The sequence below is a fragment of the Chelmon rostratus genome, chromosome 18 (assembly GCF_017976325.1).
Source record: "Chelmon rostratus isolate fCheRos1 chromosome 18, fCheRos1.pri, whole genome shotgun sequence".
Classification (NCBI taxonomy): domain Eukaryota; kingdom Metazoa; phylum Chordata; class Actinopteri; order Chaetodontiformes; family Chaetodontidae; genus Chelmon; species Chelmon rostratus.
The window spans coordinates 6,503,070-6,519,482 of record NC_055675.1 but is presented as its reverse complement, the minus strand read 5'-3'; the positions used below and the strand labels follow the sequence as shown (position 1 = coordinate 6,519,482).

The following is a 16,413-nucleotide window of genomic DNA, read 5'->3' as shown; positions in this document are numbered from 1 at the left end:
CCCCCCCCATCCTCCTCCTCTCCCCCCATGCTCTCATCTTCTCGCTGCCTCTTCCTTGGTCACGGCTTTCAGCGCAGCTCACCAGCACATCCACATGAATTCCTCTCTTCCTCTTTGAAGGGAGAACCACAAACGGTAACACAAACCAGAACTCGGAGCTGTAATCGCTGCTCCAATTTCACTTGAGGACAGCACGGACTCGCGCGGAGAAGAAATTTCCTTCCATCTCTTGTGTGCTTACCTCACGTGTGCCTTTCTACCTGCCTCTCATCATGTGGCCACCCCCTCGGCCTTTCAGCTGTTCTGTCTGTGTGTGTTCACACATGTATGTGTGTGAGTCTGTTTGTCACAGGGCTTCCCTGATGACCTTGTACACTGCGGCAGGGGGGTGATTAAGGATCAGGGCCAAAGACCATTTCCTTTTCCATGGGAAGATGAATGACCCTGTTTGAAAGTGGCTGCCTATGGCCTCAGGGCAATTAGAGTTTGCTGTGAGCCAGCAACCCTCACTGCTCTGTGTACAAAGGCAGGTCCTTGAGAAAAAGAGAAATACTCGGCACATAACCCATTCTGCTGAAGCCAACACAGCACGGTGATGGCGAACAAATTAAATGCATTTTCTTTTTCAGTCTATTTTTTTCCCTCTTTTCCAGCTGTTCCCTCCTGCTCCCGCCACCCCCCCGCCCGATTTCCATTTCTCCATAAACCTGAGGAGAAAAAAAATGTGCTGACTACAGGAGGCCCACTAAGAAAGGCCCACCGAGGGTGCTCATTCAAAATATCAATATTTGATCTAGGAGATCATTTAGCGTGCGGCTTCGGCCCTACAAGTTGATTATGGGGCTCATGTCAGTGTAATTTATCCACAGCACTGAAGGAGGGGGTTAACAGCGGGACTCCCGGCCTTTTTGCGCCGCTTGTGTTTGCTTTCATTCTTCAACAATATTGCCGCTAATGAAGATTAAACATCATGATGAAATGTTTTATTAGAATCACTACTCTGTGGTGCTTTCAACGTGCGCCTGTGCTGCCACTTCCCATCCCCCGCCCCCTCATCCACCACAAGGTTTTTTTTTTTCTGACAAAACATCTTATCTGTCACAGAGCGGGGAGCGTGAGCAAAAAGAGTTGTGGCAGCCTATTGATAGGGATATGGCCTGGTGCCATTGATTCCCCTTGTAATACAAGCCTCTCCCTTGTCGGCCTGTCAAAGCTGAGATCGGACAGGATAACGCACACATCAGACAGCCGTCAATAGAAAGGCGAAGCTTCCGCCCGTGGAGATGACTATCTTATTTTGGTTCGAGGGCCAGTGGAGTGGAGGAATTGGAATTAGCGAGATAGCGAGAAAGAGGAGATGGGAGTGGGAGTCGGTCTGACCTCTGATTTCTGCTGCTTTCTGGGCCCATTTCTCAACCTGAACAGCAGTCAGAGCTCTGTATCCCCGTCTAACATGTGTGAAAAATATATATGTCCAAGGTGACCAAGGAGCACCTTAGGGGAGGAAGAAGTTGCTTTGAATTGTGTGTCTTTGATTTGCCCTTGCCTCCTCGTCACTTTGATCTCTGAACATGCAACCACACTGGATATCCATGGCAACTGACTGCCAGGATGAGGCGCTTGAGGAAAATTGATTTGTTTGGGGTTTATTTCCATCAGTGCAAAAAAAAAAAAAAATTCAGCTTTAGCCATTGGGCACTCTGGCATTGTAAATAAACCAAATTGGGTTTGATAGGGGGTTGTAATGTGGATCTATAGTGTTGTGTCTCTTCCCTTATTCTCAAAAGGCATCGCCTCTCAGTGTTTCCTTCGCCCTCTGGGCACGAAAACACGTGAAGGTCATTTGTTATGATAAGACCGTGGTGCGTTCAGGAGCATCCTCCCGCCCCCTCCCTGTTGATATGACTCAGTGTACTGTACTTAAGCGTGTGCGCTTAGTTTGTCCTCGCCTCTCCGAGACGCAGCACTGTTCGCGCTCATATTTCATGTCATGTTTGTAACCCGGGGGCCATGGCTGCGTTTTAGCCTTTGCACTGCTTTTACGGACCCAGGGGAAAACTATAGACAGTGGTTGAGTACATAATGTCTTTCTTTTCTCTCCGCCGAGCACAAGCCGCTGCTTTGATGTGCCCGATCAAATCACGGTCATGCTCAGCAAAATATTCACCCGAGCTGCAGATTTAGCAGCTGCTCCTGTTACCATCCATGTATCAGAAGTTTAATTTCAAGTTGAAACATTCTCTGATTGATTGGTATTGCCCTTGGCCATCAGGTATACTAATGGGACGGTAGTTGATCAAATCAAATTAGAACTGGAATAAAATAAGCCCACCGTTTGTCATTTTTTCCAAAGCTAAAAGTTAAAAGGCTATTTTTCCAAGAGTAAAGTGTGCAGAAGCTTGTTGTGCAGCTCTTCTCAGCCAGGGCCTCTGCTGTAAATAGCAAACAGAGATGGTTTAGCACGCAGATTTAGAGTTCAGTCACGTTTATTATTAGGCACAGGTGTGAAGAGACAGTTGTGAACGCACTCTTGCTCCTGCAGGCACATTATTAGAAAGAATGCTTCAGTAGTAGCACAAAAATTAACATTAGAAACGTGAACAATGTCTTTTTTTCTCAGTTTAAGGCTTCGCGTTTGAGCCAGGTGGACTGTGCTTTGCTAGAAAACTTTAAGGGCGTGAAAAGTGTGGCTCGGCTGTATTGAATAGTGGATTTTATTTTGGCTGTGGAAGGTTGCATCTGTCTACTTGACGTAGCAGAGAGTTGCAGACTGCAGTGCAACTGCTGTTGAGACTAATTTGGCTAGAAGAGAGCAAGGTGAGATGTTTAAAGTTGTTTTTTGTGTCACTGATATCGTATGAGGAGACGTCTCCTGCTCACCTGGCCAAATGTTATGAATATGTTGAAATTTAACAATATAGTTACATTTTTTCGAGTGTGTACTCTGGAAGAGCTTTCGGTCACTTTAATCCCTCCTCTGGTCCATGCTGGCCCTGCAGACATCCCTTCCTAATGTGATTTCACTGTAAATGAGGGAGGATAAAACCCACGGCCCTCTTTCTGTGTAAAAATGGATTCTAAAGCTTAAGCTAATACAAGGCTTCCGCACTCAGTCCCTCTGTAAAATTATGTGTTTCATTTTTCTAAAGGTAAACTCATTTCCTCTTTGAGTTTGGGTTGCAGCAACGGGAAAGTGACATAAAGAGGTGATGTCTAATACAGCACGTTAGCAGAGCAGCAGCAGCAGCCACTTCAGTCCTCCGTCAGTGTCCGCACAGGATGCGTTCAGGCGTAGTATTGAGTGTAGGTGACCTGCGTTGTGGCACACAAACACAGTTGTTACAAATGTAAAACAGAAGAAGAAAGCAAACTTGAAGATACGCGTCAGGTTGCATTCCTGCACACGTAGCACAAGTAAAGTATGAGCTGTTACGCAGGCTGTGCAGACAGCTGGACTGATTAAAATAATGATTAAAAACAGTAATCTCTTTCTTGAGACGTGCTTGAGACAGTCAACTGGAAAACACGGATGAAGCCTCCTGAGTAGACAAGAGAACAGCTCAGTCAGCTGGAGCCTCATATGAGCTGCAGATTAAGGACAGTGGACGGCTGAGATACATGGGACATGACGCGAACTGTGAAAACACCCACACGGTTGCTCTGCTGTGTCGCATTGCCTCTGCTACCATGTTTGCATTAGTATTTGTTTTAATATTTTTTAGAGATCGTAGGCCTGCTTGTTTTTTTTTACACAGCTCTGTGTAGTTTTTCACCTGGTGGACGGCCACGCACAGAGAGAAAACAACGGACCGGGCGTGTAAACATAAAGATGAGCCACGTAACCACGCGGGTGCAGCAGTGTAGCGGCTCCAGTTGATGATAATGGCCGCGCTTTGCTGCGAGCGTTCTGCAGCAGATGTGTTGTGTTGCGCCCATGCTCCATGTATTTCACCCGTTAAACTGGAATCACATTTGGAAGTGATCCCTTCAGTATGGACACGATAAGCATTTCCAGAAAGTCATAAACTTGACACGTGAGTGTCGTGAAAATGAAACAAAGCATGCACACACTTTACCCATGTGTCATATTTTTTGACTAAGCTCTTATTCTATACCATTCCATCAGTTCATAAAACTAATATATTGGTAATATAAAACATTATTTCTACTGGACAGACACAGTGTCGGTTGTTTTTTGCAGCAGTTAAAAGGTTTTAAATAAAAAAGTGTTGGCTTGCCAAGCTTCAAGTTTATTGTTAATCAATCTTGCTGCCTCCTTGTTCACTCTGAGGTCAGGCCTGGCTGGTGATGTAGCATGCACTCCATTCAGTTGCTGAGGTAATTGCAGCTTCGCCAGCTAATGGTCTCTGCGTTACTGCAGGCTGGTTCACAGTAGTCAGTCCCAGAATTCCTGATTAAACGCCAGAGAAGCTTTGTTGAGACGAAGACAGCCCAGCACCTTTGGGCATTCTGCGTCTCGCTCGCGTCAGTGCCATCGGTGGTAAAAATCTGCGCTCGCTGGGACTCGTCTCCCAAGGAGGCTGTCTATCTTTATCGATCGCGGGTGTGATCCTTTTAGTTGATGTGCTGAAGTGGTCAGAGGTAAATGCTGTTTTAATGAAGTCTGGCTATTGATTTGGCTGTGGTGTTTGTTTGTGGGGTGAGGAATCAGAGCATCACTTGAAGGCAGCGTAATCAGGATAATCAGGCATGATGCACATAGCCTGTGAGTTCTTACGCGCTGAAATCATTGTGTATGATTCGCTTTCCTCACACACAGGAAGTAGAAGGCATGCGCATGCATATTAAAGCTTCCCACACACACAACAAAATCCCACCACCCAGACTCTCTTAAAGATGACGATGAGAGCATTTGTTGAGAATAATTACACCAAAAAAAGGAATCACTTTGCTGCCAAAATATATCCCACTCTACGTTATGGAGATTTAGACAGAGAATTGGATTTCCCCAGCTGTGAAATCAGTTTTTGTAGTCCCGCTGGCCAACCGCATCATTTTGCTATACCCCACTGTAGGCTCCCATCGCTGCACACACATGCGGTCTATGCCTTTTCCGCTCCATGATCTCCCTTTGCATTTACAGCATCTAGCCTTGTGCTATATGTTATTATCGACGTCTCTGGTCGACAGAGGGACGACTGTAAGCTCCATGTGTCACTTCATTGGCTTTGCGTTAGTCCAAATGCGGAAAAATAGCGCCCTAAGCCCTTCGTGAGCACTTCAATCTGACCCATTGTGACTGGTAAATCATATGTTTATGAAAATGGATCGGGCTCACATCTAGTGGATCTACAAATGTCAAACATCACACTTCAAAAGCCCTCTTCAATTTCTCCGAGTGGAATCAAAGTCGCTCAGATGAGAGGGTCTCCAGCTCGGAGTCATGCATGATTTTCAATCAAACGGAAAGTGAATACATAGACCGTGAGTATGTCCTTCTACCATTTAACTGCAACCTTCACAATACATGAGGTGAGGCAGCCAGTCCTCCTCTTTCATGTGGATAGGCTCGAAGATGAAGCACTTAATGATTTTTTCGCTGCAGACGTTCTGCAGTGCTGTGCGGGGCTTTGGCCTCTGTGTGCCAACAAGTCAAGAGAGCTCAGAGGCCATAAACATTTTTGATGACATTTTTAATTTTAGTTTTACCTCGGGGCTAAAAGCCACGCCAGAGTCGGAAAATAATACCAAGTGAACAATTTTATCTCAAGGGCTTAATTAATGGCCATTGTGGGCATGAGAGACGGTTGCAGCCCCACTTCTCACTGGTCTGGTGCAGGCTCCAACCGTTGACACTGCAGTTCAGAAGTGAACTCCGAAGCTGCAGAGGCACAGCAACAATATTCACTTTAAAGAACTGAAGTTACATCCATTTTCAAATCGCTTCAAAGGAACACATCTGGAACGCGAGGGGTGTCGATAAAGAGAAGCTGGGCTGTGGGGATGCTTCAGACAAAAAACGTCTGAAACCCAGCGCCCTAAAAAATGTTCTCCTCATGTTTTAGATCATGTTGAACCTTCAGTCTGATAGTGGCCATGCACACTTAAAATAACATGTTCGCTTGCGTCTCATTTAATTCATCTCTGCTCACATGATGTGAATTGCTGCAAGGCTTTGAAAATATGCGACTGATGATTGTACCGTTTTTCCGAGGGTTTTTTTCCTCGCAGCACAAGGGGGATATGCACGAAATGAATGAAGAGACAATTTTTTCCAGACAGATCAGACATGAGAAGAATCTCCTCTACAACTTTGATATGTCTCATTACAGTATGTCATGGTTTATTCAACTGATTTTATTTTCTTTATACATAAGAAATGAATGGAATTAGAAATGCATTACAGCGCCCCGAAGAAGACGGAACAAGATGTCTTTAATATCTCCCTGCACACTTACCGTCGTGTCAGTCTGCGCGTTTACATGCACTTCAGCAACACTCTCACTCCAAGAAACCTCTGACTAACAGAGACATATTATACTAATGACTGTAAATCCATCTACAGTTAAGTACATAGGTCAGGAATCAGATCTCCCTCTCCCCTGACCTTATGTTGTAAGTGTGCCTTACTGATTTTGACTACATTAGTGATTGTAGACTTTGGATGGAGTGATTTTAAAAGGAGGCATCACTCTGTGTTGTTACCTTCCTTCCTCAAGTCTCTGTCATGTGCATACACACTAAAGCCAATTATAAACCCATTTATCCGTATGCATGGCAGAGACATTGAGGCTTCCCAGAAGAAATCTAGCAGAGAAAACCAGGTTTCTTTAATCCCCTACCCCGATTAAAGAAACCAGGTTTATTACTTATGATGTTCAGGAAAGCAGCCTATTGGAGAAAACCAACATTAACCCTTATGTCACTTATTTGCATATAAATATGCTGAATGTGAATATGAATCTGACTCAGATTTGACCCGTTTTGTACATTCTGGACATGTAATGATTTCCAGCCTGTTCAGATTGCATCATTGCAGAACATTGTCTCGGGCGCTTACTCAGACATGAGAGTGACGAGCGAAATTGCTGACACATTTGCATGAAATGCATGTCTGAAAGTCTGAAAAGGGGCATAAAAGCCAAACCTTAGGGCTGTGGATGCCTGTGCTTTGTTAGCAGGTGAATCTCTTTTGTTGTTCCAAAACATTTATTTCATGTAAGAATAAGTGCTGAAATAGTAATAAAATAGAATCTGTTCAGCTAAATCTCCCATTTAGAACATATAGATTGGTGCGTACGACTCTGCTACGTTGCTGCATCCAAGGCAGTGATAATATTTGTTCTGTGCTGAGATGCTGTCGGCATCAGCTGCAGAGAAATGCAGCATGAATGGACAAGAGAAAGGCAGTGTTTTCAGTTGATGCTGGGTTATGGTGTGATGGTCTCGGGCTGAAATTGCTGGAACAGACTTTGAAGTGGCTCGGGTTTTTCATCTCTCTCTCTCTCTCTCTCTCTGTGTCCCTGCCTCCCACATCTGCCGCTATCATAATAACAAGCAATAACCCTCTTTCAGCAATAACCAAGACTTTTACGCCCGTAATGTGGCTTCAATAAATAGTCATGTTTACCAAGGGGCCATATTTTACAGCAATTTAGTTTAGAGCCTCCCCTCTTGCTTCGTTTTTTTGCCTCCTCATGCTGGAGTACAGTACATAATGTGGTGCATTATGCACACCAACACAAACACGCATTAACACATTATCAAATGTACTGATACAGAAATGTGGCACAGTCCACCACGCATAATCGCACCACACATTAGGAGTACGCTTTGAAAAATCCACTTTCTCACTGCGAGGTTTGGTAGACTTACATGCTGAACATCAGCATGCGTGTGTATGCATATAGTAGAGGTGGACGGCTTTCTCTGGGCCCCGTCGAAAGCGGCAGCACAAGCACGGGGGCGCGTTTCATTAGTCTGTCAAACTCAATGATATTTAGAGCCCCACACCCTCGGCCAGGACTGGAAAACTCAATCAGCACTGTGATTTCATAACCCTGCTTGGTGACAGGGCTTATTTTATCGCCCCGCTGATTCATTCTAATAAACGCCGGCTGCCCAGCGCACCGCAGCTGAAATACAACCTCCACTCCCCCCCCCCCCTCTGTCCTCCATGGGTCGACCAGAGAAAAGGGAAAAGGGGGGAAGGGGGGGCGGGGGGATAAATCAGAATTGTGGGAACTGGAGAGTGCAGATAATCCATCGCCAGTCCGGATGTAGCTAGCGAGTCTGCCGCCCCATCCCTCCCTCCCTCCACACCCTTTAGCACAAATCAGAAGCCGGGACAGTGTTGATCTGTGGGGGCTTGGTGGGGCCATTGATTGTGGACGACAGAGGAGGTGAGGGGCGATAAATAATCAGAGGCAGAGTGCGGAGGGTGAAGGAAAACAATTATCTGCGGAGGAGGAAAGCACATAAAGTGAAGAATGATAAACACTGTGAAATATGATTGACTCCAAGTGATATATGGAAGCCGAAGGACAGGCGGAGGGGTCTGTGTGTGCAGATATCCTTGACTGGAATGGCTGTGGGCAGTACGGTCGAGGACTCGCTCTGCTGCCCCCGGCCCCGCCGCATCCTCCCGTGCATGTGTGTGAATGTGTCTCTTTCTCCGCAGACGACGGATGACATTGTTTCCTCGGCGGAGTGCTCCAGCGACGACGAGGACCTGGAAGAGTGCGACTCCGGACATGCAGGTGGGATGGGTGTGTCGAGTTGTGCTTGCTCTGAACCTGGTCTATTTCTCCTTACCTTTCTTTGATTTGCTACCGAGGAGCCTCTCCTCTTAGCATCATGTCCCATGGGAGCTTCAAGTGTAACTTCAAAAAGCCCTCCGAAAAGTAGCCACTGTGAGAAATATACACTAGTGTGAGGGGGTTCTCAGTGTATATCTAAAGTTTAAAGAACTCTTTGGAGATGGATGAAAGCAGTACGAATCAACTTTCTCTATCCTTAGCATGCTCTCTGCAGGAAGTTACAGTTTTAACTTTAACTGTAAATAAGTCAACGCTCACATCTTATAGTCAGCTGTAGTTAAAGCTCATACCTTTCATCTCTCAAACAAGTTACACTTAGCTATGGGGCCACTGGTTGCAGACATGACGAGGCGTTGATACTAATTTTGTTCTCTCAGCATTCGGTCGAGAGCAAAACTTTACTCAACAAAGTACGAAATTAGTATCAAGCTCCATGTCGCCCGCACTGATGCTTCAAAATGTATCTGTCCTGTACATGGTTGATTTCTTCTTGCTGTGCGTGTGTGTGCGTCTCTCTTGACAGAGGATACATTTTGAGATTCTTTCGAGAACAAAGATGCTTTCAGCATAGATACTGTGATATGTAGCAGACTAACTGCAACAGAGCCTCTTCCTCCCTTCTCCTTCCTTCTTCTTCTTCTCTTGTTTGTACCTCTGTTTCCTTCGTCGGAGGCTTGCCTTACCTGAAACATTCTAATAGAGAACAGATATCCTCGAATTTCTGTGCGCATCGTCTCTCTTCCCTCCTCCCTTTACACACACACACACACACACACACACACACACACACACATCACTTTGTGATTGGATCAAAGTGATAAGACATTCACTCAGTGGAGTTTGCAAATAAAAACAGAGCTGGAAATAAAACCGCAGATTTAAAAGCAGTGGTTATTTTGAGGCAGCTTGGGTTTGGACGACTTTCCAACAAGCAGCTGTCAATCACACTCGTGCCCAGGAGCAGCTGGCGTGTATCCTAAATACATGGAGTGAAGCAGCAGAGAGTGAGCTCCATTGAAACTTGCTCAGTATGTGAAAAGCGTCTCCCCTTGGGCTCCCTGCAAATCATTACCAGCTCAGGCTATTCGATTGCTTCGCTGTCCTTCAAAACGCCATCACAGCGGGCTAATTGATGCTGCGTTAATCTGGCTAAATATGGCTCAGCTTAGCACCAAGCATATGTCCACTTTTCACTGCTAATAATAAGCCTCAGTCGAAACAATGAATTGCTCTTTCACTTTGTTATCTCCGCTCAGAGAGCATAACAGATAATCGGCCATTTATTTATTTCGCTCAGCAAATGAGGTCTTTCCGCGTACTTTAGTAAATATTCTGCCGGTAATTTTACCATTTTCTCGCTATCTGTGAGAGGAACTCATTTACTTTGAAGCCTTATCACACTGTAATAGCGTTTGTTTCCTTGAAATTATGAGCACATTTAGGTGCTGGTGCTTATGGCTTTTTGATGTGAGGAGAGAGCCATTTTCTTCGTGCCTCCCTGCAGTGTTTAGGCGCTTTATCTATAAGCACGAGTTGCTTTCTTAACTCGGAGATTATTGAAATCAAATGGACAAATTTTTACAGCTCGTTCGTTTCGCTCTCTTCGTTCCCGTGGACCTCAAACCCAAGCATTCTCAAAAGTGGAACAAAGCGTCCTGTAGAAAGTTTTTACTCAGAGGACACGGTACCCTCCCCTCATATAGTGACAACATACGTAGTCATACACACTCATACATACTGTACATTTCACCATGTGGACACAGAAATTCATATCCTCATTCCTTGCCCCGCTTTCAGTCGTATGAACAGTTGCATGACATGATGTTGGTTTCTTTTCTGTTGCATTTTGTTTGTTTTTTTTTCTCCTGTGATGCACATATGAACATCTCTCTTCTGTATCGATTTGGACCCAGCTGCTGGGTTGCTTAAGATTTGAGCTTTTTTTGTTTTTGCTTTACTTTGGGGCCAGGGCGGGTTGAGTGCGGTGATTTTATTTCCTGGTTTTGTTGTGTTTTTTTTTTTTTTTTTTTTTTTTCTTTGGTGTCCTCCTCATCATCCGTCGTCCATCCTCCAAGCAAGGATAGAGCCACTCCTCCCGTTTTTGCCTCATCTTGTGCCGCATGAACTTTTGGTGGTTGGAAAAGTCAAAGTTCTCCTCCTCATCAAGTTTGTGTTTATTTTTTTGTGCCATAAGGCTTCTAAAGAAACATCCTCCCCCCATTTTCGATACAACATAGGGAAATGAACGGCAACAAAATCTTTTCTTGCCATCATCCTTTTTTTGGCCTTGTGCAGGCAACCCCATTCTGTCTCAAGAAAGTTGTGTGTGAAAGAATGACTCCCTCTCTCCTCTCCCGAGCGTTAACCCCCCACCCCCACCCCCTCCATCCCGACTCACCCACCTTCTTTCTTTTAGCCGTTCTGCATATACATGTCTGTTTGAATGCAGATGGCATAAAAAGACTTTTATTGCCACAAAGTATATCTGTTTTTCTATTCTATCTGTTGCTCCAAGTAGAAGGCATTTGTGGCATGCACACTGTACTGGACTGTACCGCAGCTCGATAGACTAACTAATAATCCTCTCCCCCCAACTCCCCCGCTTCTGCATGAATATGATTGGCATCCATTTTGTGTGCTGCTTCTTCTCCACCCATAAGTCTCAGGCTAACCCCCAGCTGGCTTCTACTACATGTCGGTGTGTGTGTGTGTTCGGGGCTACAGCGGCGGTCCCGCGCCGCCGCTGTTCCCCGCGGCAGCTCCTCCCTCGGAGGCGTCTCGTGTTTGTGCTTGTGCCTGCTGTCTCTGTCAGTGCTCCGTCTGTGTCTGCCAAACAGCCTGTCCTGTCTGCTGTGCGTGGTCGTCTCGTGGTCGTGTCGTCTGTGTGTTAAATAAAACTGTTAAACCTTACCTTTTCCCTTTATCCCACGGGAGTTCCACAAGAGAGTGAATAAGGAGTGTGCGGTGCAAATCTTGATGGGCCTCTGAATAAGAACCTGCGCATGTTTACATAACCATTAGTTAAACTGACAGTAAAAGTATTAGTATATGCAGCAATTCACCACTACCTGGAAATCACCAATGAAAAACACGCAATGCTCAGTTCAGAGAACAGCAAATCGTCAATTTCTGATTTAATTTCACAGTGATTAACAGATTTAAAGTGTTGCAGCTTGTCATTACCGTGTAATCAGAGCATTTTCCTGATTAATATGTAATTATATTTTAGTAATTGATGCAAATGATTTTCATAAATCCACAAGTGCGAATCAGAGCGGTTGATTTGTACATGCAGTGCCTACAAGTTTCTGTTTATCCTGCAAGACATAAAATTAGACTCATGACAAGCAAACGTCCATAAGTTTTACTCGGACTAACCGCTGCTGAAAAAACGCAAAAGATCGTAGTCAGAGCAGATGCTGGAGCAGAAAAGGCTGAGGTGTTACTAATAACAATAATGGCTCTGTTTACTGTTGTGTTCGGCTGACAGTATGCACAGTGCTTCAGCTCTAGGACATAGAAATTGAATGCAGCCATCATTAGTGTTATTAGTTACATCTGTGTGTTTTTCCTGCTACAGCATTTCAATATGTCTCAGAAGGCAGTCGCTGTAAGTCCATATTGCAGAGGCGTACTGCAGTGGCCCCACTGTACCGGTGCCAGTAATATATACAAACAGCAAGTCATCATTCCTAAATGACATAATAGCCTGTCCTTCAGGCCCTTCCAAAGTCACCCATGAGAACATTTTCTAATCTGCCACCTCCATGTTTAACGTTAAAGCTGCTGTAATCTGTATTTTATGATAACAATCAAATTAGTGTAACATGAAAGCAGATGCTCATAGTTCCAAACACAGAGAGCATTATCAGAGTGGTTACTGGACTTATATTCATCAGGTGGCTAGAAAACATGACTCCAAATGGATGTTAATGTAGCTCATCGCCTGCTGGGACTGTGAGCAACGGTTTGCTGACACGTTCAGCTTTAGAAGCTGATGATATGTCAGTGTTGTGTTTGCAGCGCTGTCCCCAAACGGGCAGAAAATTCAGGGTTAGGTACGGCGACGTCACTGTTGAAGGAAACCAGCGTTGACGGTGGTGGGGCACAGACTCCCGTGGAAGGCCATATGCTTTTGCACTGTAAGAACATTAAACCCCCTCCCGCGTCGCTGAGCATAAACATAAAGGTAGGTTGTTACAATCTGCTTGAACAAACAACCAGCGCTGCCATCTCTGTAGAGATGACAGCCTCCCACAGATCTCTGCAAACAGGGGAACTGTTGCACACTATGTGTCAGTCAAATAGATCATTTGAAAAATTGTGTATTTAATATAAGGGCCATAAACGGTGCCATATGCCCCATTACCCTTTCAGGCTTTGATGAAGTGGAGCACAGATCAACCAGATGTAACATATTTATCGATGTCTCCTCATCTCACTGGCTTTGGTGGGCAAAGAGGAGAGACTGTGGCTCAAATGAATGTTAGACTGGATGTAATGTTGCTGTATATGAAGAGCCCCAACACGTGGAAGCTACAGGATGAAGTATGATAGGGATGGATCACTGGGTTTTCTTGTGGCATCAGCTATGGCTTCCGTCAAGCCCCATTGGGCCGGCTGTCACTTCAACACAGGCCTCAGATCAGTTTAAAGGTTATTCAGCTGACACATGTCCGCCGAGTGCAGAGGTGCAGCCTAATGGCTGTACAGCAAATCGACCGGCTGACAGGGGCGAGTCGCCACGCCTGCTGGAGATGCCAATTTAATACGCCAGGCTGCGCGCGGGCCTCATGATGACGGATTAAGACCTATCTGCCATGCGCCGCGGCACCGGGACGCCGCTGGAAGGAAGCTCCTCCAGCCAGACGTAGCTCATGCATCCACACGGGGCAGACCTCTCCGCTCGCTGGAGTTGTAAGCGGAGCGTCGTTCAGCTTCTGGGATGGAAATGAATTGTCCATCTGTGAGAAATTAGACCTCTTTTGGCAGAGGTGTGCGCAGGCGAGATAAGATGATTTAATGGCAGGGTAAAGTGCTCCGATTTTTAAGGTACATGTTTGTAGAAAGCTCAGCCGTTGCACAGGGACCGATATAATCCCTGTCATGTCCCTCTAAGTGTGTGTCCAGTGTGTGAATCTGTGTTTTGCCGGCTCTCTGGTAATCAGCTCCCTACCTGTCGTGGGTCGAGGTGAATGAATCTGCTACAGCAGGTCTCTGGGCACAATGCGCGCAGCCACAATGGGATTTCAGGGCCCCAAACTACTGACTCACCCACAATTTGCAGCGTCGAAATCCCATTGACTCAGTTCGTCCATGGTTGGTGCTGGTGCGCCGGCTTTCCGCTTTCACGGCGTGCCGTTGTCAAATCCCTGACACACCGTCGGGATTCATCTCCATTCGGAAGCCTCAGCAAACGCTGGATGGACACGGGGATCAGGCCGGGAGAGAGGAGGCAGGGAAAGAGAGCGAGCGGAGCGGAGTGAACAGAAAGTGCTGCTCTGAGATTTCTGCATCCGTAGCCTCCAAGCTGCTGAGGTAGTCAGTCAATCAGCCATTTAGAAGTGACTATATTTACTTAATTCCTCTTTAAAAGCCAGCGCAGGCACGCAGCAGATACTCTTTTTTTTACCAGGACTGGAAAAATTTAGTTTGTTTCATGCGCCCGTTTCTTTTTTTTGGGCCTTAAAAAGATAGGATCCTTTTTTCTCATTGGTAGCCACTGGCGCAAAGAAACACTTATTAATCTGAAGTCCTGACTTCCTTTGGCTTAAAAAGAAAGAAAACAGGCTGTAGGTCTAGCGGAGTGGAGAATTATTTGCCAGGGAGGCACAGGCTTAGAATAAAATCCCCATCCATCTTGACGAGTGCAGAAAACAAACGCAGTCTGGTTAAGCAAACCCATTAGAAACCGCCGTGTTTGTCTGCCTCGGAAATGCAGCAAGATGTGCAACGCTTGTGCAAGAGCTTACACAGGATTAAAGTGTTTACCAAAACATCAAGGTCCTCTGCACTGACTTTACTGGAGACCCTTAACTGCAGCGGCTCCCCTCCCATCCAAGAGGTTTGTTGACATAGCGCAAAGCTAACAGTCGCCGAAAGCTGTTAGCCAAGAACGGAGTGAAAGGATGCAAACAAGGCCGAGACAACAAGGGCAGAGTTGGATAAATAAAGCCTTGGATGAAAATCGCTTATCTGTGCTGGCATTGTTTATTTAACAAGGCAAGGAGTTTGGCTCTGTTATTAAAGATATTATCCCCGTTAGGCAACATGAGACGTTAGCTGAAGAGCAGATCACACGCTGCAGTCGTACAGCAGGAAGAATCTCTACATCACGGCGGACAGGCAGGAAGCTCACGTTTAAGACGTCGTGTTGTTAAAACGCAGGCGGCACTTCCTCGACAATAACTCAGAGTTGCGCTTTTGCTTAGCGAGCGACCGGCACCTAATGCGCGAAACAAACGAAACGTCACCCTGTGTGCTCTTGTGGAACTCCTTCCCAACATGCTGTTCACCTGCCAGACGAAGGCTGTTGGTTATGCACATAACACAAAGCATCTAAACATTTATTAACGAAGCAGCTCATTAATTGTCACTCTGCTCCCCCTCTTGATTAATCAGCGGATGCGGTGGGCCTAAATGCCACATAATGTTGGTTATATATCACCCGTGGTGCTCCCCCTCCCCCTGTTAACTGCTGATGATGAATGGTTTCTTTGCCTGAGAAAATATCCCACAGCCCTTGGTGGCAGTGACCTTTAACTGACCTTTGACCCCATCTGAAGCCCCTCCCCCCACCTGTCCCATGGCTTGCTGTATTGTTATTGTATATTACTCTCCCTAAATGCAACTTACTGAAGCATGCATTAACCCAACTTCTTATAGTGGACTAAAATCCAAAATAAAACCATGTCTGATTGACCTCTCTTTCTCTGACGTACATCCAGACTGCACGCCCTGTCCTGTGTTTTAAAATACTAACAAGAGAAATGTATTGAAGTAACTAATAATAAGGTGTTTATTATTAGTTAAACGAAGGTGGTGACACTTTGCCTATAAACTGTCCCCCCCTCTCTTTGTCTGCCTCAGTGTGTGCTTTCTGGTTGTTCATCTTTGATAGTGTGAGAAATTGACTGCCTTTCTTTCTTGCTTGCTAATCTGTTTTACTTTTTTTTTGTCTTTTTGTACATATATGCTAACACACATATATGTGTATCTCTCTGTTTCTTTTCTGAAAATGTTCAAATTTTAACTGCTAATTTGCTAAGAATCACTCTTGCCAATGTTTTGATGATTTTTTCCCCCCCTGAATTAGAATGACCCTTCCTCTTTTCTCTATGAACGAATCGCTATTTTCAGCCGGCTTTTAAAGGCTGAGCGTCGAAACCGAGGCGCTGCATTGGAATTTCAAATTCGCGTCCTCATAGAGAAAAAAGAGAAGACGCCTCCAAAGTAGACCCTCACCACTATCTGTGCAAACTGTTTCTATGCTGATCTCTGACACTTTCCTGTTATTCAGTAGCTACCTCTGATTGAAATTTGGATTGAACCAATGAACGAGTCGATTAATTTTGTGCATGGCAAAGAAGTTGCAGCTTAGGGTTTGTAAAACTGTCAGTGTTGAGAGTGCTGT

General features: G+C 45.4%; 1 protein-coding gene across 1 annotated transcript in view; it reads left to right on the top strand.

Moving 5' to 3' along the window:
• The window catches only part of LOC121621573 (neurexin-3b-like), a 200,720-nt gene that overhangs the window by 179,185 nt on the left and 5,122 nt on the right, over positions 1 to 16,413 (top strand). The window contains exon 16 of the mRNA XM_041958047.1: positions 8,642 to 8,729. Coding sequence (XP_041813981.1) covers positions 8,642 to 8,729 — 88 coding nt within the window. The remainder of the gene's footprint in view (positions 1 to 8,641; positions 8,730 to 16,413) is intronic.